Below are 26,187 nucleotides of genomic sequence, written 5' to 3' on the forward strand. Positions count from 1 at the left end.
TGCTGTGAGTGCAGGGTACTGGACTAGATGACCTCTCAAGGTCCCTCCAGTCCTATGATTCTATGATAGCTCTGGTAATGTAAACATCCCTCAGGTCTTTACAACGAGTGATGACATAGTGTAGAAGGTGCCATCGTTTTGACCGAGATGTTTGTAACAGCAAGATCAAACTCTGTGCGGAGTGTTAGGAGTAGTTCTCAATTTGTATTTAAAGACCCATGTCTGAATTTCCCCATGACTCTGTTCCAGGTGGTATAACCATGTCCAATGTGAACAGTGAAGTCACCCAGTAATAAGATTTTGTCATTGTTGGGTATGTTTCTTAGAGTGTCACTCAACTGGCTATAGAACAGTCTCTTCATTTCTTCGGGAGCAAGTTGCCTTGGGGCATAGGCACTTATTATTGTCAGAAAATTGTTGTGGGACAGTCGTATCCGCAATATTATTAGGCGCTAAGCTATTAACACAGGTTGCTGCGGAATTTTATTAGTGATGGAGTTTTCTATTGTGAGACCTATCCTATGTAGGCTGGTGTTTTGATCTACCTTATAACCTGACCAGTAGAAAGTGTATTCTTTTTCTCTAGTGCGCCACCGTCATGTAGCCTAGTCTTGGATAGGGAGCAATATCTACTTGATAGCTGTGTAGCTCTTTCGCTACTAATTCAGTTCTGCGGGCTCAATTTTCCTTTGAGTTGAGTAGTATGTAAACGTTCCAACATCCGATTGTCAGTTTCTGTCCGTTTTTGTGATTGTTTCTCCCACTTAGAAATGGAGAGCCCGCTGATTGTGGAAAACCATCCAGGAGTCATAGAATCATAGATTATTAGGGTTGGAAGGGACCTCAGGAGATCATCTAGTCCAACCCCCTGCTCAAAGCAGGATCAATCCCCAAATGGCCCCCTCAAGGATTGAACTCACAACCCTGGGTTTAGCAGGCCAATGCTCAAACCACTGAGCTATCCTTCCCCCCCATATATATATGAGTCAGTGAGATGTGAGCCTTTTTTACCCCAAAAATTTTAGGGGCCTCCTTGGATTGAGCCAGGTGGGGCCTGCCCTGGTCCCAGTGAGCATCATGCGATCATCACACCTAGGACGCTTATGTGAAGATCATTGGCTACCGGCTTCCAGCTTCTCAGGCCTGTCGGCACTGCCTACGAAACTAATGCCATGAGTCTTTTTTTAAGGGTTGGTGAATGATGATGGTGAGGTACTGGGAAGGTGGAAACTGTTGATATTAGTAGATTGTCCATGCAGAATAGTTTTATGTGCAACCTGTGGGGCCTATCAGGATGCATGCTCTGGGACGCTATCACGTTTATCCAACAGAGAGCCATTGGGGAAGGGGAAATCCCATTCCTAGAGCCTCACCCTGGAGGCCACCCCTGCCTTTCCCATAGGTACTCATCTGGGCTAAACATCTAGTATCTGGATCTGGGACTGGTGAATCTAGGTGTACACCTTTCATCAACAGTGGGGAGAACAGTTAGGGCTCAAATAGCTGAGGGAATCCTAATATGGATCAACAACCATCAAGCCTCAGGTGCCTGGAGGACGACCCTCTTTGGACAACTACAGGAGTCAGATAGTCAAGTTAGCAGGCATTGGGGGCAGACACAGCACTCTCCAGCTGTCTAGCCTTTATTATTTATTTATTATTCTGGTCCGTTTTATAATTCTTTCTTTTAGTACACTTTGTGAAAGTGTTCGACTTTGTTCGAAATGCAGCCTGTAGTCATATAGAGAAGTTATGCCATAAGGCTCTTTTGGTCAGACAGGCTGTCACCCATGTTGCACCAAACCATAAAAATCTCAATAGACTAAATAATTCAGATAGCAACTAGTCAACAGTTAATCTCCCCTGGCTGCCAAAACAGCTCAAGCGAGCCATAACAATGGTAAACTTATCCTAACAAATTAAGCAGCATGGTCACTGAAATAAAACCTATAAGACATTAAAATTATTATAATTGGAGAATATTTAGTCATATATGAAACAAATAATGTATTATCAGGTCACAATTGCCACCAGAGTCCAAACTGAAGATAATATACAAAAATGGAGATTTTAAAATTAGAACCAATTACATATGGGAAAATAATAACAAATCTATTCGAAATTCTGTGTTACATCTATCTGTAGCACATGACTTTTACTTCAGTGTCCTTTCTTCTTGCTCAGTGCTGCTAAATTCCTGAGGAGGGAAAACAGATGCACTTTAGAGAATACCATTCTGAACAAATATCACATTGTTTCATATTTTGAAACAAAAAGCTCTGAACTATAGTAGCTGCATCCTACTATAGCATAAATTCAGTGATCTTGTGGCATCATCAAATGCAAATAAGGATGGGCAAGGCTGTTAGGGTATGCTTACACTGGGGATATACAAATGTTAGTAAACATGGTAACTAGCATGTTAGACATGACTTAGTAGCTAGTGAAGACAAGGACAGTCATATTTAAATGCTTTAGCTGGGTCAGAGTTAATCCTAGCTGGTTGTGATTTATTGATAACCCTAAAGTCTCTTACGGTTCACCACAACCATCAAAAACTTTTTAAAAACACAACTGCTCTTGCTTACTTCATGTAAAATCATGTTAGAAAACATGTTAACTACTAAGCCCATGTCTACACAACCACTTATGTTGGCAAAACTTATGTTGCTCGGGTATGAAAAAAACACACCTCTGAGCAACATAAGTTTCGCTGGTATAAGTGGTAGTATGCACAGCGCTATGTGAGCAGCAGATAGCTGACATAGCTATCACCGCTCATTGGGGCTGGTTTAATTATGCCGAGGAGAGAGCCCTCTCCCTTTGGCACAGAGCGGCTACACGAGAGCTCTTCCAGTGGTGGAGCTGCATTGGTACAGCTGTGCCACTGTAAGCTCTCTAGAGTAGACATAGCCTAAGTCTTTGTTTTATTTTCTGCTTTTTATTTCCTCTCCATTTGTATGACATTCTGCTGGAAAATATGAGGCGGTTGGTTAGTTTATGGTCATTTAGTGAAAGGTGTGGACATGACTAAAGAGAAATTAAGAGGGACTGGTGGCTCAGGGAATTGGCAATGGGCTCTAGAGTCTTTTTTGACTTATGTTACCAATATGAATCCAGCCCCAGATCAAAAGTGACTGAAAATGGTTGCTATCTGAAGATTTTTCTGTGGTCTCCATGTGAAATGTATCCTTGATTTTAAAGCAGTTACTAATGGACACTTGTCCTGTACAAAGTCATTACCACAGTTGACACTAATTAACTCCTGTGTTAGCAGCTTCAGCAGATAGGACAATGGGCAGAATCAGCCATGGAGTCTGAATTATCTTGGCAGTGTTCCTTATCAATATGGAAATGTAGAGAAGCTTGTGCTGCTGCTGCCTCCATGTGTAACAGGATGGTCTGCCCCTTTAGAGGTCTGGGGCCAACCAAGCTTGTTCAATTATCAGATCCAGAAGTGAAGGGGTCAGACGATCCCTATAAAGTTCTGAGAGAGTTGCAAAAGGGAGATGAGTTCCTGTAGTGGGCCCTGAAGCAGGGAGATTGAAGGAAAGGGTGTGTCCTTTCAGCACTGGGAAACACCGCAGGGACCTGTAGCTCATAGTGCTCAAGGAACTGCTTCGATTTGGTGTTTGTCTAAGTGTTATGTTTAAAGAATAAAACTGTGCCCTGAGGAAAGGGCCTGAAAGAGACCTGGGTCCAAGGGGAGAGGCTAGCAGCCTTACTATGTTCTTAGGCCAGATAAGAGGGTTTCAGTCTTTAGGGTTGTCAAGCCAGTGTCTGTCACGGTTACTAAATTCTTTGAATTAATAAAAAGAAAAAAAGAGTTTTTTGTTTTAAACTTGTTTACTGAGCAGGGTGGGAGAGATGCCAGAAATCCATACATTTCCACAATAGGAAGGATATTGCTCTTGGATTTAAACATACCAATGGCATTTGTAAAGTATAAACAGCCTTAGTCTTTCTGTAAATGTCTTCAGCAGATAGGTGTGGAGTAGTGCACCCTTCTTGACTGAGTAATTAAACCCCTTTAATTACTAGTACATGAACAGATTAGCCTGTTTTAATTGTGACATTAATAGTGGCTCCACATATTATAACAGTGCCTGTATTCTAAGGACAGTTTTCTGTGTGCCTCAAATATAAATTAAATCTATTTACTTTGGAAAAAATCTTGACATTAACATTAGACAGCTGCTTAATGTCATTCCTTCAGGCAGTCCAATAAATTTTAAAGGCACACTGGGATGCATTGTACAGTTCTGAATGTCATTCCTCCTTCTGGTCACTCAACAAATTTTAAAAACACACTAGGATTTATTGTATATTTTAAAGTGATGTGTAGGAGATACTTGTATATGTGCATTTCCATTCTCTTTTAACAAGATTTGGGTGCGTAACCTCCATGCATTGCTGTAAAATATATCGCCCCAGGTGCCCATGCCTTCAAGTAAACCTAATGCAAACCTGTTAAACTAAAAGGAAAGCTTTGTGGTAGAGAGACTATTCCTGAAGCTGCCCCTTGCGTCCTGTTAGAGTAAAAGCTTCCTTTTACATCCTTGAAACAGACACCTTATGTGGTGACTAACTCTCACACAGACCATATTGTGCCATCATTAGAGCTGCTCAAATGCTGCAAAACAGTATTCGTGGACATTCGTTTAACTTCCAAATGGCTGTTCACTTCACTCACATTTGTGTCCCTTTGAATTTGCTATTTGTGAATATTTGCATGAATGGCAGGGAGGGCAGGTTCAGCATAAATGATTGGGGAATAGCTGTTCTTCATATAAAAATTAATATTTGCATGTGGTTAAAGGAATTCATGCATTCTCAAACAAAAACATCCATTATTCACTATTTGCTATTCTCCTGTTTAAAAACATATCCACTTGTGAACAGGAACAATGGCATGTCAGGTAGGTGACACCACAAGTAATCAGGAAATAGTCAAAGTGTATAGTTTGCTGACAACCCATAGGTTGCAATTAACAAACTGTTCAACCACTAGTTACCCCTCTCCATTCTGAAAATTTACCATTTATTCCTGCCCTTTGTTCCCTGTCTTTTAACCAGTTCTCAATCCATGAAAGGATCTTCCCTCTTATCCCATGACAACTTATTCCATGACAGGGAAAACTGTCAAAATCAGCAAACAGTTTGGGGGCTTTGTTTACAAGCTGGTGAGTTTTAGCATTTAAATAACTCTTTACAAATACCCACTAATTAATCATCACAGCACCTCTGTGAGGTAAGTGGTGTTACCTTCATTTTATGACTGAAGGAAATATGGCAGAGGGATTAAGTTACTTGATGAAGGCCACAGAGGAAATTAGTGTCAGAGACAGGATTAGAATGCAGAATCCCTTGTTCTTAATCCTGTGCTTAGTCCACTAGACTAGACCATGATGATATGTGTATATCATTGAATTAGGGGGAGGTGTGGATGTGGCCATGGGGGCTGCAGGCCCCAAAGGTCAACTCTAGCAATGGACTTTGTATAAGGACTATAGAGAATGACTGACTGATTTTACAGGTGCCAGATCTGCCATGTTTTTATTTAGTTCCAGAGTATAACTTATTTTAGTGAGAACTAGGTCAAGTGAGATTCCCAAACCACACCTTTTCCTTGCTTCTAATCTGTCATTTCCTATGTTTTTTCTGATTCCCAGTCTGTGCCAGCTACTTTCACAATCTCAACTGGTTCTGTGAGTCTGCCTAACTTCGCCTCATTTCATTAACTCTTGTTGGGAATTCAGCACTAACCACAAACCTTTCTGATTACTTCATTTTCAGTTAAGTGGTATGATTAGCTTCCCAATTGCTTCATCAAACTCAGGCCTGGTCTACACTGGGGGGGGGTGGGGGTGGGGGAGGAATCAATCTAAGATACGCAACTTCAGCTACGAGAATAGCGTAGCTGAAGTCGATGTATCTTAGATCGACTTGGAATCACTTACTTCGCGTCCTTGCGGCACGGGATCGACGGCCGCCACTCCCCCGTCGACTTTACTTCCGCCTCTCGCCGAGCTGGAGTTCAGCAATCAACAGGAGAGCGATCAGGGATCGATTTATTGCGTCTACACTACACGCGATAAATCGATCCCCAAGAGATCGATCGCTACCCGCCGATCCGGCAGGTAGTGTAGACGTACCCTCAGAGGTGCACTTTGCAGCTCCGAAGGCTGAATGGGGCCAGAAAGATGTACCAAAGGTAACTAAATATCAGTGGGTGCATTGGCAGGCAGTTGGGGGCTAACAGCTGGGATGCTGTAACATGTCCCCTTCCCCAGTTTCTTTTTGATGTGCTGCAAAAAATTAAGCAAATTGAACTCCCACGTCTCTCCCTTTTCTGTATCTCTGCCTTGGCTTCCTTCCTTTTTCACACAAACATGTCCTTACCTTCAAACCACTTCAGACACTGGCCCCACCTATATCTTGATCTATATCTCCTCCTATTCTCCCATTCTATTTGCACCTGAAGGTGAGGAGGGGAAGCAGAAGACATGCCTCCTGTCCCTTACACCAATTCCCAGTTCATCCCATCACCCATGCTACTTTTTACCCTTGTAAATACCTGCTTCCCACTATATGTCAAATGCCTTTCTGCCCATTCAAAAAAAGCTTCCATGAAGCATTCCAGCTAGAGTGCCCACTATCCACTTTGTCTGTTCTTTATGATAGCGTTGATGGAGTCCCATTCCTAACTCTTAACTTATTTGCTTTTGTGCATTTGTCAGATGCTCACAACTTTATTTTCATATTCTTTTGCAGATTAATATAAATTAGAGATGTGGCCCATACTGAAACTCCATAACCAAATGACCCAAGATTTAGGGGAAAGTTTTAGATTTGGACTTTGTGACTCCTTGCTCTCCCTAATGGGCTGATCCAAATTCCCAGATTCAGATCTCAAATATAAAAGATAATATCTACCCATTACATTGAAACATTTTCTTTTATTAAATGCATATTTTAAGCCTTTGGTTGATAGATTATAAAAACTACCACAAACAGTGTAGCAACCTGCCCATGATGGGCTTCATCCTATAAGGTGCTGTGCACCCAACTCCCATTGAACTCAGTGAGAGTTAAGGGTACTCAGCCCCTTGCAAGATCCAGCCCTTAGTGGATAGGGAAAGGTTATTTAAAGACTTAACAAAACTCTTGTTACTATATGAGAAAAGGTAAGGACTTGGCTGGTGTAACATCTAATTTATTCAACCACACCTCTGTCACCCCACTGTAGCTGATTTCGTTTGTACTGCTATAAGCAATCACTGGCATCTTTTCAAGAAGGTGTGTCAAGAGTAAATGAATAAGTCACTGAAGCATTCAATTGTGTTGTAATAACCTTGTTGGAGGGATAAAGGTGTGTCTCTGCCTTTATAAATAGCACACTGCTTTACAACTAAGCATGACACTTTTGAAAGAGCCAATATTCCACTTGAATTGCAGTTGGATAAATCCAAGCACTGTGCAAGGTATGTGTTCTACTTATCTTACATTTTCAGTATTAAATTTGCAGTAGAATGTTAATGTCACATAATTTATAAACAAGGTTTTGGGGGTTTCATCATTTGATTTGCCTGTTAAGAAGTATTAGAGCTGTAAATAATGTGCAATGTTTTCTATGGAGATCTAGCTATCATAGGTTTTCATACCGTGACAATCTCTGTAGTATCTAGGCATGGGACAAGGAAAAGAAGAGATGTACAAAAGTGATCGCTTCTCTCATATTCTGGGGTCTTCACATTCAGATGAGTAAATCTGCAGGATTAAATTTAAGTATTTACAGATAAGTAAATGCTGAAATACCTTCCTTGATGGAATGCCCTCCCAAGAATATCTAGCTTGCTCACATGGAAACTTAGCTACTGGACGGGGGTCTGGTGCAAGTATATGAACTGTTCATCTAGGAATCGCATCCATTGAAGACCAGATTATAAATTACCTACACGTATGGTAAATTCCATCATATCATTAGGTCCTGACCTTGCAAGCTGCTTAATATAGCTGGACCTCATTGAAATGAATGGGACTCTGTGCAGATGCCAGGATCCAGCTATACAGAGCAGCTTGCAGGATATGGACTTTAATTTTAAAATTGTGTTTGGCCCACCTTGAATTTGCTGGACATCTACATTTAAAATTGAAGTTATGCATAATAAATTAATTTATATTTTCTAGATTTGAGTAGTTTTAGATTGACTCAATATATTGCAAACATATTCAAAAGTGAAACTAGATCTATTTCTTATTCCAAAGTAAAGACCCAATGATTCATGATACAGCCACTGTCTAGTAACCCAATCCTGCCACCCTGATTCATATGAGTTGCCCTTACTCTAGTAGTCACATTGAAGTAAATAGGACTACTCCTTTGTGTGAGAGTTGCAGGATCAGACTCCAATTTCCCAAGAACGAGGTTAAGGCTTTTTATGTGCTGCCCATTAGGAAAGGATTAATTAAATGGTGTGAATGGGTACATCCCATGCATAGCTTTATTCCTCAAATACAATATGAACTTACTTTGAGATGATTTCCAGACAATTTTGTAGATTTTACCAGTAACGTGTCATTTTAATACCATTGTCAGTGAGCAATATGCTATTATTCCTAAAAACTTTAAAAATGCAGCAACTGGATGAACTCCAACATTGTGTGTGGATTTTTTTATTAATTGTTATTTTCAAAATAGGTTACAAGAAAAGCGGAGATCATGAACATCAGAAGTTTTGCACTTCTTTGTGTGTTGATTCTGGTCTCCCAGACACTAGTAGTCAATGGTGAAACACAGAAGGAAAGAAAAAAAGAAAGACAAAACGGTGGAAAAGGTAGAAAAAAACAAACTGGAACTAAACAAGAGAATGAGAAGGGACAGGAATCCAAAGGAGGTAAATCTTCACTTAAAGGCAAGTTTACAGCCAAAGATAATTCTGAATGCACCTGGGCAGTAACTGAAGTAGACACTGTTACCCTAAAAGTAGAATGCAAGAAAGGTGAAAGCAGCTTCCGGTGTGATTTTTCAGGAAGTCCTTCCACCTGTCCTCAATTTGCAGCAAATCAAAAACCATACTGGAAACAAATCTCCCGATCTCTAAAGAAACAGAAGAATATCTGTCAAGACCCAAAAGGTATTTTAAAATCTAAAGTATGTAAGAAGGGGCCACAAAGTGCCCATCTCACCTTGACCAGCTCAAGCTTGATAACGCTACAAAACTCCAGAAAAGGCAAGACTGCTCACCATAGAAAAGAGATCACACAGACTTCAGCACCTGCTATTACACCTGAAAATCAGCCAGGGAAAAGTTCCAATGACTGCGTTGAAGATATAGATTACATTGATCAGCAAAAGGTGGCTGAAGAATACTGTTCAGAAACATGGAGATCTTGGTGCAACTTCTTTATCAAAATGGTACAGGATAAAAAATGCTGATAAGATAATAGAATTCTAGAGTATTGGTAAAATTCTTAGTTACTGAAAGTTTGGTCCGATCTACTTCTTGCATACCGTTCTAGATTTGCCTCTGATTTTATATAGTGTATATAAGAGCAAAAGAAAACAACTGCAATTTCTGACTTGTATTTCATGCAATGCTCTGTACTTGGTGTAGCTGAAGATGCTGTAGACCTTATTTGTATATAGATTGCTATGCAAATGTTACCAATGGATGTTACAAACTCTGTAAAGATGTATATAAAGCAAAGTCTTCTAATTTTTCTCTTTGAGCTGTGTTGGCCAAAGTGATGATTTCAGTGCTATGCACTTTTTCACGGTGTACAGTACTTTTGACTTCAAAATTGCTGAGGATAATAAACTTCAAAATAGATTTAAAATGATTGTTTTTTGTTTTGTTTTTCTGTGTGTGTTAAAACCGATTTCTCTTGCAGTTTAGATATTTGTAAAGGACATATAATTCATAGCAGCAAGGCACTGAGGTGCCTAGATAGCAGTTTTAATAATAATACTTTTGCAGCTTTGCAAAATTGTACTTCCACTCACAGTCAGGGTAAGTATTTTTTTAAATGGGCAATTAAGTTATTGTTTGTTCATTATCCTCAAAGTAAAGGGCAACAAGATTTTTGTGCCTGGGCTGATACATTTTCAGGACAATTTTGCAAAGCTTTGCATTGTACTTTCATCCAAGAATCACAGAGATAGAGCACATGTAAATATTATATGCATTTTTGATGGGTAAACTGAGGCACAGAGATTAAGTGACTTGTCCAAGCTCACACAGTAGGTTAATTGAGGAGCAAGAAATAGGCCCCAGGAGTTGACTCCCAGTCTCTGGCTCTAAGAACTAGACCACATGTACTGCACATTGATTATATATTCTGTCCAAACTTTAATGAAGATTAAATGCCTCACTTATAACTATTATATTTTTACAAAAAAATAAATTCAGTGCATTAAAAATTGCATAACTTTCACTTCAGCTGCGTCTTACAGATTTTATCTGTACTTTGTGTCAATGTAGTGAAATTGTGAGAGAATAGAACTTTTAGAAATTAATGTTAAATAATGACAAGTGATTATTGGTAACCGTTGGAAAATAAATTGGAAGCAATTAAATGTATAAATCATACATTTCCTGTGGGCTTGGGGTGGGAATAATGGTCTTGCAGCTGATTTCAGCTCTGCAATAGGGTATACTTGGAAAGAGCTGAACATTTTAACAAGCAGAGTTGCCATGAGCCTTTTTGGGTGGGTTGCAAACCATTTATTTCTGCCTCTCCCCAAAACATAACCAGTTCCCCTCCATAATGATCACAGTGCTTTCCTCAGGGCTGACCTAAAGATTTTTGGGGAGGATCAGTTAGATGATTATTTAACTACCATGGTATTAAATCCATGGTATGCCCACATTGTTACCCGGAATTGTTTTAACCCAAAGCTCTTGGTAACTTTTACTCTGTGCGAGGCGGTATTAGGAAATAAATCAAGGGCGACACGGCCGTCTGACCGATCGATGGCTGGCACAAACAGAACAACACAAGAGTGCTTTTACTTAAAGCTAAACTTTACTTAGTCTCAAGCACTTACACACGTCCGCAACAGTTTAGTGAAACACCCCCAACCCTCGATAATTACCGAACCTGAGTGTGGCTTTCGAGTGGCACTGTGACAGGCTTCAGCTGGCCAGGCTTCCGTCTGCCGGTGGGGACCCGAAGATGCATCCAGAGGGAGCGTCCCTGAAGAGCCCCTCCTGAGAAGTCCAATTACCTCAAACTTTTTCCCCTTAATTATACGTTAGTAATACGATGACATATCCCTTAAAGAAAACTTGATAAGCAAGCAGAGTTAAAAGGTCAGACTCCTTATGATTGCCAATTAACTAGAGATATTTCTTTTTCAGAGTGTCCATGACTTTGGGCCCTGACAAACATTCCCGGGGGCACATATAAACAGACTTCTTGGTTTTTTTACAATACACGCATCAGCAATTTTAACACTCTTAGCAGGAAGGGTGCAGGATCAAGCTGTCCTGTCTGTGGCACCCGAAACCCCTGCCCCTCCTGTCTGGTTACACTGAGGCCGCTGCATGACCAATTTACGACCTACTGACTTAGCTATTTTTGTTAGCAATAAGCAAGAATGGTTCAGTATGGCCTGTTAACTTCACAACTGTTAGCAATACACAATAGTGGTTTAGGCACTTTACTGGTTTTCCAAAATCTCCCCAAACAACATCTTGACCACATCTGCATGCAGTATTCATCCCATCTCAAAAAAGATGTATTGGAATGGGAAAAGGTTCAGAAAAGATCAACAAAAATGATTAGGGATATGGAACGGCTGCCATATGAGGAGAGATTAATAAGACTGGGAGTTTTCAGCTTGAAAAAAAGACGACTAAGGGGGGATATGATAGAGGTCTATAAAATCATGACTGGTGTGGAGAAAGAAAAAAGAAAGTGTTATTTACTCCTTCTCATAACACAAGAACTAGGGGTCACCAAATGAAATTAGTAGGCAGCAGGTTTCAAACAAACAAAAAAGTATTTTTTCACACAACACACAGTCAACCTGTGGAACTCCTTGCCAGAGGATGTTGTGAAGGCCAAGACTATAACAGGGTTCAAAAAAGAACTAGATACATTAATGGAGGATAGGTCCATCAATGGCTATTAGCCAGGATGGGCAGGGATGGTGTCTCTATCCTCTGTTTGCTAGAAGCTGGGACTGGGTGACAAGGAATGAATCACTTCATGATTACTGTTCATTCCCTCTGGGGCACCTGGCATTGGCCATGGTCGGAAGACAGGATACTGGGTTAGATCCAGTATGGCCGTTCTTATGTATCTCCCCCCCCCGGGGGGGTGGGGAATCTTAAAATCCCCCCCATTCTGTTTCTGCAACAATAGAGCCCAGTTGCATGTACCTTTCAGTCTCAGCAATCAATTAATATCAGTTTCCATTTACATTGAAAAAGACTAGATATGTACTGTTTTTTTAGTGAAAAAAACCACATTCTTTCATACAAATATCCTCAGTAAGAAGACACTGGTGCTATAGGCTGAATTGTTTCTAAGCAGGATGTTTCCAAAAGTTTGCTCTTTAAAGGCGACCACACTGGTTGAGACTTGAATCCACCATATCACAGAGGGTTGAGTTGCTTTTGGCAGAGCAGAACAGAAAAGGAATTTGCTTCAGTAGTCACAGTTTTTTGTTGGCTTTACTCTGAAAGCTCACATGCGTACATGGTTTTGCACCTGATTATAGTTTATGCCACTTCTTATATCGCTACAGACAAACAAATCCTTTATATAACAGATTGGCAAAGGCATGATGCTGCTGATGTGGCAGCATGTGCACACATACGCAATTTCTTACTACTATTTTACTTAATGGACACAATTTTACTATTTACTATTTACAAAGTCCATCTGACAAGAGAAGGCTTAACCATAGGTATTCTACATTTGCATTTGCCCCTAATGCCCACTGCAAAGCATTACTATAGAGGAATTGCTGCAACTTGCTGAGGAGACTGGGGAGACAGTATTTCAGGCTCCTTAGAAAGGGGTGGAAGACTAATAATCAATTACCAATTATCCCAATCTTATGTGTAGGGATCTTAAGGTGCATGCTGTACCCTCACTCCTGGATTTGAATTCTAGCTGCTAACCATCCTTTTTTGGCAAAGACTATCTGCTATTAGGAGACTGTTTTGACAAGAAACAAAATCAGAAGCGAAGAAAGCATTAGCAGTAGCATTTGGCTCAGGCAATCATACACTGAGGCAAGCTTGTATGAGTAACTATACAGTAGACACAAGATGGGCGAGGTAATATCTTGTATTAGCCCAACTTCTGTTACTGGGAGAGATGAGCTGTTAAGCTCACCCAGAGCTCTTCTTCAGGTCTGGGAAATGCTGCACAATAAAAAGATGTACCAGATGCAGCCAGCAACCTATATGATAGTTTCAACTCATAGATAGATGAGCATGTTGAGCTGTGGGCAGGGCTGTCTCTAGGGGTTCTGCTGTTCTAGGCATGCTGGCAAACGTCCATCCTTAACTAGCTACATGACCAGTCAATGAATGTCTTGTTACCTTAAGCCTATTCTATCTCTGCCTATCTGTGCGCAGTATTGCTCCTTTTATGGCTGCTTGCCAGGTGAATCTAGGACTAAGCCAGAGTGGCACAGCACAGTGCATGCTCCAGCCTGAGACTCCTCCATGTAGCTAAGCTTGGAAGCATTCTATTTTTATCGGTAAATGTCGATTTCACTGTGTACACACACACAAGGATGAAAACACATTCCATTGATACTAATCAAAATTTACAGATAGACAAAGTAAGACAAATGCTGCTTGAAAACTTACTAGAATTTGATTTAAGGTTATATACTTTGTATATTTTGGCATGTGATGTTGACAATTTGTGTTTTAACGGTTTATAAAGCTTTTTTTTTTTTTTTTTGAACCTCAGCATCTACTGTCATTAAATAATTGTCTAACACCCCACCTATAATTTGGCACTCTATGATAAATGAGATGAGGTGTGCCCTAAAAAGCTTACTATCTAAAGGGAGAGGTTAATCCCACTGAGTTCCATGGGGCTATTTGCACGAGTAATGATTTGCAGGATTAGGTTCTTAGTCCTCATTTATTTTCAGGCAGTTATTAAGGGCCCACTACTGCAACTCATGCTGAGAAGTGTTTACTTACATAACTAAATGCAATGGGCCCACTTACATAGGATTTATTGACCCACCAAGATGTGCACATGACTACAGTGACTATCCATACAATGCTTTTGCTCCCTCTATCAATTTTTCCCTACTGTTACATTATCTCTCTTCGCTGACTTGTTGCATCGTCTAGTTAGTAAGTATTAATATGGTTCTTCTCTCCATAACTGAGCACCTCACAAAGCACTTGTGGATTTTGTCCTCACAACACCCCCTGTGAGGAAGGGAAGTATTACCCCCATTTACAATGGGGAAATAAGACACAGGATAGATTAAATGGCTTGGCCAAGGTCACACAGGAAGTCTGTGGCTGAACTAGGAATTAAACACAGGTCTCTTGAGTCCCAGATCAAGCGCTGGCTCATATTAGATTATTAACTCATCGGGGCAGGGACTATTGTAAAAAAAGAATATACTGATTAGCAATATCTCTGTAAGAACTGTGGTTTCCTTTTCAATGAAAGATAGTTTACTGCGTTTTTATTTTTTTAACTCATGATTTATAACTTGCATCTCTTGCTGAGAAAGAGGTATAGAATTGGCAGACTTGGAAAATTCATTCTAGTTTCAGAGGCAGTAAAGGTTTCAGAGGGATTCCCTTAAAATGCAGAATAGTCCCAGAACTGGTAGCCTGCAACCTGTGAACATCAATGAACTTCTTAACTATGCCCATTGTATATTAGATGAAAAAATAAACAAACACCCACAACCAAGAACCCTCAAAGCTTTGTAGTGAAATATAAAGTGGAATCAGTGCTGCATCCTATCCAATAGTGTTACATTGTTTAAAATAATTTCCAGTCATCTTGACACACACAAAGTTATCCTTATTTTAAGGGAAATTTTGGGACTGATGTTCAAAAACAGCCTCCAATTGTATGAAAAAACTTTCTGCACATTTTTCCACCTGCAATTAATTTTGTGGGCTCAGAAGCTAGCTCATATACATCTGTCAGTGCACCCTGTACACCAGGCACGGAGACCGCTCAGTGGTTTTATTGGTGCCTGCATTTACTGTGGTGCAGCATTGGAGGCCTGAGCTAAGGCTCGTTGAAATGTCAGGCCCTTTTAGCTTTAGTTCCTTTCTAGTTTACTTGTTTCAATGTGGTTTTCACTCACTTTCACTACAGGACACATTTTCTTTAATAACTTTTAATTCCTTGCATGCCCGGCTTTACTCATTCCTCTATTTGGCAGCAGTACTGGTTACACACCTAATCTCACAACATGTTGCTTAATTGCCCTCGAGAGACCAGAATGTGAGTGACTCACCCTTCCTGCTTCCAACATAACCCAACCTTCCCCTTGCCCCGAGGGAGCCAACGAGTACCTACCACCTGATATCACCTCACCTGTACCCGGCCAATCAGCGCAGAGGATCAATCTTCAGGCACTACACATTTTACACCATTGGTGTCAGTTCATGTGGACATGACTGAGCTCAGATAACGAACTCTCCTCCCTTTTCCGCCTCTACCTTCTGCTGCTGATGCCCTAGGCAGAGCAGCTTCTTACTTGTTAGTGGCTGCTGCACCTCTCCTGTTCTTGGCACACTTTCCAGTCCGTTTCCATACACTGTTTTGTTTGTTTCCTCCAGGCTATCTCCAAGGGTGGTATTAATTTGGTTAGCAAATGAGGCTTAGCTCAAACCCTACATGAAAAAAATCCTACTTAAAAAGGAGAGGAAATGTCATGAGCTTCAGCTCAGAGTCTCCTTGCAATCATAGCATCAGGGTGGTGCAGTTTTATTCCCCCTGTGGAGCATAGGTGGGCCTTTGCCCTTCACCTCCACGAATGGGCCAGGGAATCCTATTGATCGCAAGGCCATGGCAGGGAGCCAGGGATTCTGTGCAGAGGTCTAGTGTGTCTGCATGGCTCCCCTTTGCTATGTCAGCACAGATTCCTTAGGAGCCAGAGGATACCTCAACCCCATCTGCTACCCTAAAGCCCCCTGAAGGGAAAGTAGAATAAGAGAATTCTGAGGTCAGTGCTATGTACACTGACAAATCCTTATGGGTTTGAATGGGGATGGTGCTGCAGAATGGCCAAGACCCCCAGCTTGCTCCCTCCAATGCCATGACACTGCAGATTTGGGCGCTAGAGACTTCTATATTAAGAAGCAACAGGAGGCCATAGCACAAAGCCCCCTTCTACTCACCCCCATCCTAGCTCTGCCCTGCTTAGAAAGCCACTACAAGCGGAAAAGGGAAGGAGAATTGGGGCTCAATTTCTTTAATTAACAAGGCTGCATTTGTCACTGGTTTCTTTGGAAGGCTGCTCCTGTCCCAGGTGAGGGATTTATTAGGCTTCTTTAACCGCTGGTACAGTTTGCTCTGGCTTCCTTCCAAGCTTACTTACTTATTGCCATTGAAAAAGCTAGTTCTCAAGACAGAGCAGTGATAAAGAGCTGGGGAAGAAATGGGGTAGCTTACATGCGAAGACAGTCCATAGGGTTGTTGCCACGTGGCTGGTTTTTAACTGGGTCAGCCTTTGATCGTGTCTATCATGGTGCAGTCATGATACATTTAATTAACTTGAAGTTCCCAGTCCACCATGGAAATCACAAACTGACTTACAGGTAGTAGACACCTCAAAAAGATTATGTGAAAGGCTGAAACATGTTCAAAACTGTTTATTTGTACCACAGCTCTATGATGTGTTTGCTTGTGTCAGGCTGGAAAAGGGTCGCACCAGTGAGCCAGAATGTTTTAAACTAGATATTAAATTAAAACCCAGAAATTCTTTCAATCAAATATTATCTTTTAAAGGTGACATACTCTGTACTTCTATGATATTCAAACAGAGAGAGGGTAATAGGATATTATATATAAAAACTAAGATCAGGTAATAAGGTATTTGAGGTATGTGAAGGTAGAGGAGATGCTATAATTCTTTTTGCTGTGTGGTGCACTTTTAAATGTGAAGAGACTTCTTGCCTTTCTGCTGGGTTAGGTAAAACCATGAAGTGAATCAAGATGGTGGTTTTTATAGGCTACTTTCTCTTCATGGGGTATTCTGGTTGTTTTGTTCTCTGTTGGTTCTGCCCCCCTGATCTGAAAGTAAACCACCCCTGTGGAAAGTCACATTTTGGTTGAGAATCTGTGCTGTGCCTCCAGGAGGGGCAGCCCGAGGAGAGGAAAGGCAAAGGTGGCTTTAGGCCGCCCTGGTGCCTGTCCCATTCTGGGTTGCTATGGGGATGTTGTGCCCCTGGCCAAGCCTAGGACTGCCTTTGGGCTATTCTGCAGGAGCTGAGAATACCCTCAGCTGTGGATGCTATAGGAATTCCCCTTCTGCCCCTTGTCCTAAGGTTTGTGAGAGGGTATCCTATCCAGTGCTTGCAGTGGGGGAGTTGTCTCCTGGTCAGCTAAGGGACTTTGTACAGCTGCAGCAGTATACAATGGCTGTAGTAGGAGGGAGAATCCCACTCTTTGTGTATGGAAAGCATAGCAGTGTTAACACACTGTATAGTACTGTGCACTCCAAGAAAGCTTTGAATTCACAAACTTTGCATTCCTTAAACCCTGTACAAATGACACAGAAGCAAGATAATAATGACGATGCCAGTTTATGGACAGGGAAGCAGGAGGTTGACATTAGGATGTTGGACTCCATTTTATATCAGATGGAACTCTCTTTCTTCTGAATTGATACTGAAACAATTCTCTAGCACAGTGTTAGGAGGTCACGCTGCTACAGACGGAGTCTTTTAGATAATGACATCTAAAAAGCAAAGTATTGATTAAACTGTGGTCATCAGAGGCCTCATGTTGCTAGCTTTGTAAGAGTAACTGACACTTTTAAGCCCAGATGAGGGCAATTTACCACAGCCCCCCAAAGCTGAGGGAGCCCCCACATTTAGAAAGAATGAAAGAAGACAATAAGAGAAAGAAAGGTGTAAAAAGGAAGAAAAAAAACCCAACCATGTGGTTAGAGGTCTTAAATATTGTAAGCTAGAGTCACAATGTTGTCAACTTGCAGTTTTCTCTCAAGTCTTGTCATCTTTGGTGTTTCTCTAAAAGGCCCAACTCCTGGAGTGCTGTGATTAGGGGAGAATTTCCAAATCCAGTAAAATAAAGTAAGATTCTAGCATTTATGATTAAAGAGAAAAGCTGGAAAAGGTGACCAAATGCACCCTGTGGCTCAAAGAACAGAAGGCAAATGAAAAGAAGTCCAAATCGATTCATTTTTAAAACTGGCATGATTTGTAAGCCAATCTCATGATTTCTGAACATGTAGAATGTGTCCACACTACAGTTGAGAGGTCTGGTTGCAACATATATAAGCTGGCTGTTCTAAAATTACAAGGTCACCTTCACCCCAGATAGACAGGGCTTCGAGCCCAAATATGTCCCTGGCTCATGCCCCTCCCCACTCTCCAAAGTCCAGGCCCTGGACGCACTGTCAAGCTGGCAATTCTGTCACCTCAGACTTCTCCAGAAGAAGTGATTTCTTTCCAGTGGGGGCAGATCAAGAGGGCTTGTCTGACCATGGAATGTAACAGGCCACGCCATGTTTATAAGGTAATGACCATTGTACAAATTAATGGACTGACACATAACAAGCTTTAGTGGATTTGGACTGTGATAAGGGAAGGCCTGTGAAAAGAGGATGGGGATGGTAGGGGGGGCTTCCTTCCAAGGTGGAACAATGGCCTCAGTTCCTGGACAGTAGAGTGGAGGGGGTTCTCCTTCAATTAAAACTTCCCCTCCAGCACCGAGTTCAGGTTGGCAGCCTGCAGTGGAGCAATAGCCCTCCTACAGTTGCTGCTAGTACAGAGGTTGCCAAACTGTGGCTCATGAGCCACATGCGGCTCTTTTATCGTTAAAGTGTGGCTTGCAGAGCCCCCACTTCCACCCCCATTCTCCACCTACCAGAATGGGTGAGGGGAGCTCAGGATCTCTGCCTTGCAGTGGGGTGGTGGGATAGGGGCTTCTGCCCAGCAGGGAGGGGGGTTTCAGGGCTTCAGCCCTGCGGGGTGCACCTGCCAGGGCTCGGGGCTTCAGCAGGAGCAGGGTGAAGCCCCAAGCCCCATCAGGTGTGCCGTGGTTCTCGAACTTTTGAAGATTGTCATATGCGGTTCGGAGGGTAAGTAAGTTTGGCCACCCCTGTGCTTCTATATCACAATATCCTTCCTAATTTGCATACAGAAGCAGAGTTTATTGTTTGTATCAGGGTTTAAAAAGTTTGCTTCCATTAGACAGGTCTAAACCAGTCTAAATACATCATTTTGGTACAGCAAACAGCAATCAATCTTATCCAATTGCAAGCTTTCACTGGCTTGTTACAATCACCTCACATTTCATCTGCCAATTGCAGGAGCACAGGAGATGACAGTTTAATCTCCTGATTGTTAGAAACACCTTGTGACTGCAGCATTTGTTTGATATATTGTTGCTCAGATGCTTGGGGTGATGTCCAATTCTGTGACTGGAAAAAGGTGCTTTTATATTTTTATAGGGCCTGATTCAAAGCCTACATTGACGTCAATGGCGCTTTGGATCAGGCCCATAGTGACTATAATATTTAATGAGTCTCTTCAAACAAGTCCAGTTCCAGAAGACCTAATCCTGGTCTCTAGGATCTGTGAAGGCCATATGAAAAATAAAGGGTATCCTTCTAAAATCCAGGAGACTTTGAGCTTGATCCATCTGCTAGTGTAGTGCCAATGTTTGAGTTCTGTTGTTGTCTCTGAGAATGCAAGGAGCTCTTTGGAGCAGAGACCATCTCCTTATATGGTTTTAAAGCACCAAGCACACTGATGGTGCTCAATAAACAACAAATAATGGGCAGGTTTTGAAAAGTGCGTTTTTTCATGCACAAAGCAGGAGTTTTCAGTGCTCAAGCTGGCGATGTGTAAAACCTCTCCTTCGAAAAATCAGAGTAAGCAACATATCACTACGTCACACTGGGAAAATATTATTAACATATCCTCTCCAAGATTACTTATCGCAAGCAGGGCTTAAATTCAGCCAGAGCCGTCCGGAGCAGAGCTCTGATAAATATTTTCAAACTCGCGGGAGCCAAGGCGTGCCAAGAAGGCTGGAGCCCTGGGGTCCCGGGAAATATTTGGTGAGAATTTAAGCCCTGATTGCAAGCCAGATGCATCCCCTGTTGCCCATATTTTCAAAAATGTGCATACAGTAGAACCTTAGAGTTACAAACACCTTGGGAATGCAGGTGTTCGTAACTCTGAAATGTTCATAACTCTGAACAAAATGTTATGGTAGTTCTTTCAAAAGTTTACAACTGAACATAGACTTAAACTTTACTATTCAGAAGAAAAATGCTGATTTTAACCATCTTAATTTAAATGAAACAAGCACAGAAACAGTTTCCTTACCTTGTCACATCTTTTTTTAACTTTCCCTTTTTTTAGTAGTTCATGTTTAGCACGGTACTGTACTATATTTGCTTTTTTTGTCTCTGCTGCTGCCTGACTGTGTACTTTTGGTTCCAAATGAGATGTGTGGTTGACCAGTCAGTTTGTAACTCTAGTGTTCAAAACTCTGAGGTTCTACTGTATATTTATTACAGTTGTGTGTGAAATTATTTTTGCATACATAGATGATTGCTGTTACATAGTTTTGAACATTTGGCCCTGTATGTTCTACTGTACTGTCTTTCTTTGGCTCCAACATACAGAGTGGCACCTTCCAGTGAGGTGTACCAAAACACACCTTACTTCAGAGAAACTCCCGGATAGGTAGGGGGAGCATGTCCACTATCATACTCTTTCAAGTTGTGCACAGATTGCTGCTGCAGCAGAGAGGACATGGTTTGCCTGGGTTCAGCTTTAAGATAGTCTGAGTATCAGACATATCACAGTTCATTCTCTACTGAAAATCTTATAAGAAATAATGGTGGCAACTGTGTGGTACCTGTTGCCAAGTGTTGCATTTTCGTGGCAACCACTGTTAGTAGAAATGGGTCTGATTAGGAATTCAACATCCAAACACCCAGCACTTTGGGGGAAGTTTAGATTCAAAGCCTAAAATTGCAAACCTAGCTCATCTCAAATGACAAGGCAATGGTTTTATTATAGTTATTTATTATTTGTATTACTGTACTGCCAAAGAACCCTAGTCATGGACCAGAACCCTGTGGTGCTAGGTGCTGTACAAATAGGTATGTGCTGTCATGTGAATTTCCTTTGGGCTATACAAAGGAGTGGACGAGAGCAAACATAGTGCACTGTATCAGAGGGGTAGCCATGTTAGTCTGAATCTGTAAAAAGCAACAGAGGGTCCTGTGGCACCTTTAAGACTAACAGAAGTATTGGGAGCATAAGCTTTCGTGGGTAAGAACCTCACTTCTTCAGATGCAAGTAATGGAAATTTCCAGAGGCAGGTATAAATCAGTATGGAGATAACGAGGTTAGTTCAATCAGGGAGGGTGAGGTGCTCTGCCAGCAGTTGAGGTGTGAACACTAAGGGAGGAGAAACTGCTTCTGTAGTTGGATAGCCATTCACAGCTTTGTTTAATCCTGATCTGATGGTGTCAAATTTGCAAATGAACTAGAGCTCAGCAGTTTCTCTTTGGAGTCTAGTCCTGAAGTTTTTTTGCTGTAAGATGGCTACCTTTACATCTGCTATTGTGTGGCCAGGGAGGTTGAAGTGTTCTCCTACAGGTTTTTGTATATTGCCATTCCTGATATCTGACTTGTGTCCATTTATCCTCTTGCGTAGTGACTGTCCAGTTTGGCCAATGTACATAACAGAGGGGCATTGCTGGCACATGATGGCATATATAACATTGGTGGACGTGCAGGTGAATGAGCCGGTGATGTTGTAGCTGATCTGGTTAGGTCCTGTGTTGGTGTTGCTGGTGTAGATATGTGGGCAGAGTTGGCATCGAGGTTTGTTGCATGGGTTGGTTCCTGATTTAGAGTTATTATGGTGCGGTGCATGGTTGCTGGTGAGAATATGCTTAAGGTTGGTGGGTTGTCTGTGGGCGAGGACTGACCTGCCTCCCAAGGTCTGTGAAAGTGAGGGATCATTGTCCAGGATGGGTTGTAGATCACTGATGATGCGTTGGAGAGGTTTAAGCTGAGGACTGTAGGTGATGGCCAGTTGGTTTCTTTTTTGGGCCTGTCTTGTAGCAGGAGGCTTCTGGGTACACGTCTGTCTTTGTTGATTTGTTTCTTTATTTCCTTGTGTGGGTATCGTAGTTTTGAGAATGCTTGGTGAAGATCTTGTAGGTGTTGGTCTCTGTCTGAGGGGTTGGAGCAGATGCGGTTGTACCTCAGCACTTGGCTGTAGACGATGGATTGTGTGGTGTGTCCGGGGTGGAAGCTGGAGGCATGAAGGTAGGCGTAGCAGTCGGTGGGTTTTCGGTATAGGGTGGTGTTAACGTGGCCATCGCTTATTTGTACTGTGGTGTCTAGGAAGTGGACCTCCCGTGTAGATTGGTCCAGGCTGAGGTTGATGGTGGGGTGGAAGCTGTTGAAATCATGGTGGAATTCTTCCAGGGTCTCCTTCCCATGGGTCCAGATGATGAAGATGTCATCAATGTAGCGTAGGTAGAGAAGGGGCGTGAGTGGACGAGAGCTGAGGAAGCGTTGTTCCAGGTCAGCCATAAAAATGTTGGCATATTGTGGGGCCATGCGGGTGCCCATAGCGATGCCACTGGTCTGGAGGTATATATTGTCACCAAATTTGAAATAATTGTGCGTGAGGATAAAGCTTATGCTCCCAATACTTCTGTTAGTCTTAAAGGTGCCACAGGACCCTCTGTTGCTTTATATAGTGCACTGATGAATTTACAGCCTCTTCAGAACACAGTGACCCAAATTCTCATCTAATTCATGCCACTCACAGTTTGGATTAATGCCATTGCATAGTATGCTTGTCTGGTGGAGTTTGTCTTGGTGCCTGTAGATAATAGAATGAAAAGGCCCAGTTTCATCCTGAGTAACACCTGTGTGAGACCAATGGAAGGACTAGTCCAAAACATAAAATATTTCTTAGGGTATGTCTACATACATTAATCCGAATTTACAGAATTCGAATTTTGGAAACAGATTGTATAAAGTCGAATGTATGCGGCCACACTAAGCACATTAATTCGGCGGTGTGCGTCCATGTACCAGGGCTAGCGTCGATTTCCGGAGCGTTGCACTGTGGGTAGTTATCCCATAGCTATCCCATAGTTCCCGCAGTCTCCCCCGCCCATTGGAATTCTGAGTTGAGATCCCAGTGCCTGATGGGGCAAAAAACATTGTCGCAGGTGGTTCTGGGTACAGCCTCACCCCTCCCTCCATGAAAGCAACGGCAGACAACCATTTCACGCCTTTTTTCCTGGGTGAACACTGCAGACTCCATACCATGGCAAGCATGGAGCCCGCTCAGCTCAAGACAGCAGTCTTGAACATTGTAAACACCTCGCGCATTCTCGTGCAGTTTATGCTGAACCAGGATCAGAAAAACGAGGCGAGGAGGAGGCGGCGACGGCAGCGCAGCGACAAGAGTGATGAGGACATGGACATGGACACAGAATTCTCTCAAACTGCGGGCCCCGGTGCTTTGGAGATCATGTTGTTAATGGGGCAGGTTCTATCCGTGGAACGCCGATTCTGGGCCCGGAAAACAAGCACAGACTGGTGGGACCACATAGTGTTGCAGGTGTGGGACGATTCCCAGTGGCTGCAAAACTTTCGCATGCGTAAGGGCACTTTCATGGAACTTTGTGACTTGCTGTCCCCTGCCCTGAAGCGCCAGAATACCAAGATGAGAGCCGCCCTCACAGTTGAGAAGCGAATGGCGATAGCCCTGTGGAAGCTTGCAACGCCAGACAGCTACCGGTCAGTCGGGAATCAATTTGGAGTGGGCAATCTACTGTGGGGGCTGCTGTGATGCAAGTAGCCAAAGCAATCACTGAGCTGCTGCTATGAAAGGTAGTGACTCTGGGAAATGTGCAGGTCATAGTGGATAGCTTTATTGCAATGGGATTCCCTAACTGTGGTGGGGCGATAGATGGAACCCATATCCCTATCTTGGCACCGGAGCACCAGGGTACCCAGTACATAAACCGCAAGGGGTACTTTTCAATGGTGCTGCAAGCACTGGTGGATCACAAGGGACGTTTCACCAACAGCAACGTGGGCTGGCCGGGGAGGGTTCATGATGCTTGCGTCTTCAGGAACACTACTCTGTTTAAACGGCTGCAGCAAGGGACTTACTTCCCGGACCAGAAAATAACCGTTGGGGATGTTGAAATGCCAATAGTTATTCTTGGGGACCCAGCCTACCCCTTAATGCCATGGCTCATGAAGCTATACACAGGCAGCCTGGACAGGAGTCAGGAGCTGTTCAACTACAGGCTGAGCAAGTGCAGAATGGTGGTAGAATGTGCATTTGGACGTTTAAAAGGTTGCTGGTGATCGTTACTGACTCGCTCAGACCTCAGCCAAACCAATATCCCCATTGTTATTGCTGCTTGCTGTGTGCTCCACAATCTCTGTGAAAGTAAGGGGGAGACCTTTATGGCGGGGTGGGAGGCTGAGGCAAATCGCCTGGCTGCTGATTATGCGCAGCCAGACACCAGGGTGATTAGAAGAGCACACCAGGAAGCGCTGCGCATCAGAGAAGCTTTGAAAACCAGTTTCATGACTGGCCAGGCTACAGTGTGAAATTTCTGTTTGTTTCTCCTTGATGAAAACCCGCCCCCTTTATTGACTCATTCTCTATAAGGAACCCACCCTCCCCCTTCGATCACAGCTTGCTTTCAAAGGAAATAAAGTCACCATCATTTAAAAATCATTTATTCTTTATTAATTGATTATAAAAAGAGGGAGAAAACCCGGGTGGGGTTTGGGAGGAGGATCGGCGGGAAGGAAAAGGCCACTAAAAAAAGGTTAAAAAATGACAGCCTTTTGCTTGGGCTGTCCACTGGGGTGGAATGGGAGGGTGTACGGAGCCTCCCCCCCCACGTTCTTACACGTCTGGGTGAGGAGGCTATGGAACATGGTGAGGGGGGAGGGGGCTGTAGCGGCACTCTGTTATCCTGCTGCCATTCCTGAAGCTCCACCAGACGCCGGAGCATGTCTGTTTGCTCACGCAGCAGCCCCAGCGTTGCATCCTGCCTCCTCTGATCTTCCTGCCGCCACCTCTCATCTGAAGCGTCTCTCCTGTCCTCACGTTGGTCCCTCCTGTCCTCACGTTCACTGGCATCTTTCCTATATTTTGAAACCGTGTCCTTCCACTCATTCAGATGAGCTCTTTCACTGCGGGTGGATTCCATGATTGCCGCAAACATCTTGTCTCGCGTCTTCTTTTTCCGACGCCTTATCTGAGATAGCCTTCGGGACAAAGGAGGGAGGCTTGAAAAATTTGCAGCTGCTGGAGGGAGGGAAAAAAGGAGAGAATTTTTTAAAAAGATACATTTTACAGAACAATGCTTATACTCTTTCACGGTGACCAACACTATTCACGTTACATAGCACATGTGATTTCTGTGCAAGGTCGCATTTTGCCTCTTAATATTGAGTGCCTGTGGCTTTGCTGCTAGAGATCACAGACGCAGGTCCGGGCAACAGAATTCGGCTTGCATGCGACCATGGTAAGCCATTGTCTTTTGGCTTCTGCGCCCTCCTTTCCCACATACCAAGCAAAGCCTGTTGAGTGCTGCGGTTTTCCTGTTAACCTTCAGCAGCAGAAAACAAACTAACCCACCCCCCATCCAATTCTCTGGATGATCGCTTTATCCCTCCTCCCACTGCGTGGCTGGTATCAGGGAAGATCCCTGCTAGCCAAACGCGAAAAGCTCAGGGCCAATTCTCCCTCCCCCCTGCGCTTGGCTAACTGCAGGGAAGGATTTCTTTTCAGCCACAGGCAAACAGCCCGGTAGGAACGGCCACCTCTGTCCCCTTAATTAAATTCCTGTATTTCAACCAGGTTACCATGAGTGATATCACTCTCCTGAGGATTACACAGCGAGATAAAGAACGGATGTTGCTTGAATGCCAGCAAACACAGGGACCATATGCT

At 42.8% G+C, this 26,187-nt stretch overlaps 1 protein-coding gene across 1 annotated transcript; it reads left to right on the forward strand.

The window, feature by feature from the left end:
* Positions 1-7,413: 7,413 nt before the first annotated feature.
* FGFBP1 (fibroblast growth factor binding protein 1) lies at positions 7,414-9,824 on the forward strand. Its single transcript, XM_024212281.2, has 2 exons — positions 7,414-7,484; positions 8,702-9,824. Exon 2 carries the CDS (start codon positions 8,723-8,725, stop codon positions 9,437-9,439), a length of 717 nt encoding a protein of 238 aa, XP_024068049.2. The 5' UTR covers positions 7,414-7,484; positions 8,702-8,722; the 3' UTR covers positions 9,440-9,824.
* Positions 9,825-26,187: the final 16,363 nt, after the last annotated feature.

Source organism: Terrapene carolina, unplaced genomic scaffold, assembly GCF_002925995.2.
Source record: "Terrapene carolina triunguis isolate 2854851 unplaced genomic scaffold, T_m_triunguis-2.0 Scaffold66, whole genome shotgun sequence".
Lineage (NCBI taxonomy): Eukaryota > Metazoa > Chordata > Testudines > Emydidae > Terrapene > Terrapene triunguis.

Bases quoted from the DNA above. Each gene is read 5' to 3' on its own strand.
- FGFBP1 (XM_024212281.2), top strand. From the start codon at position 8,723: ATGAACATCAGAAGTTTTGCACTTCTTTGTGTGTTGATTCTGGTCTCC.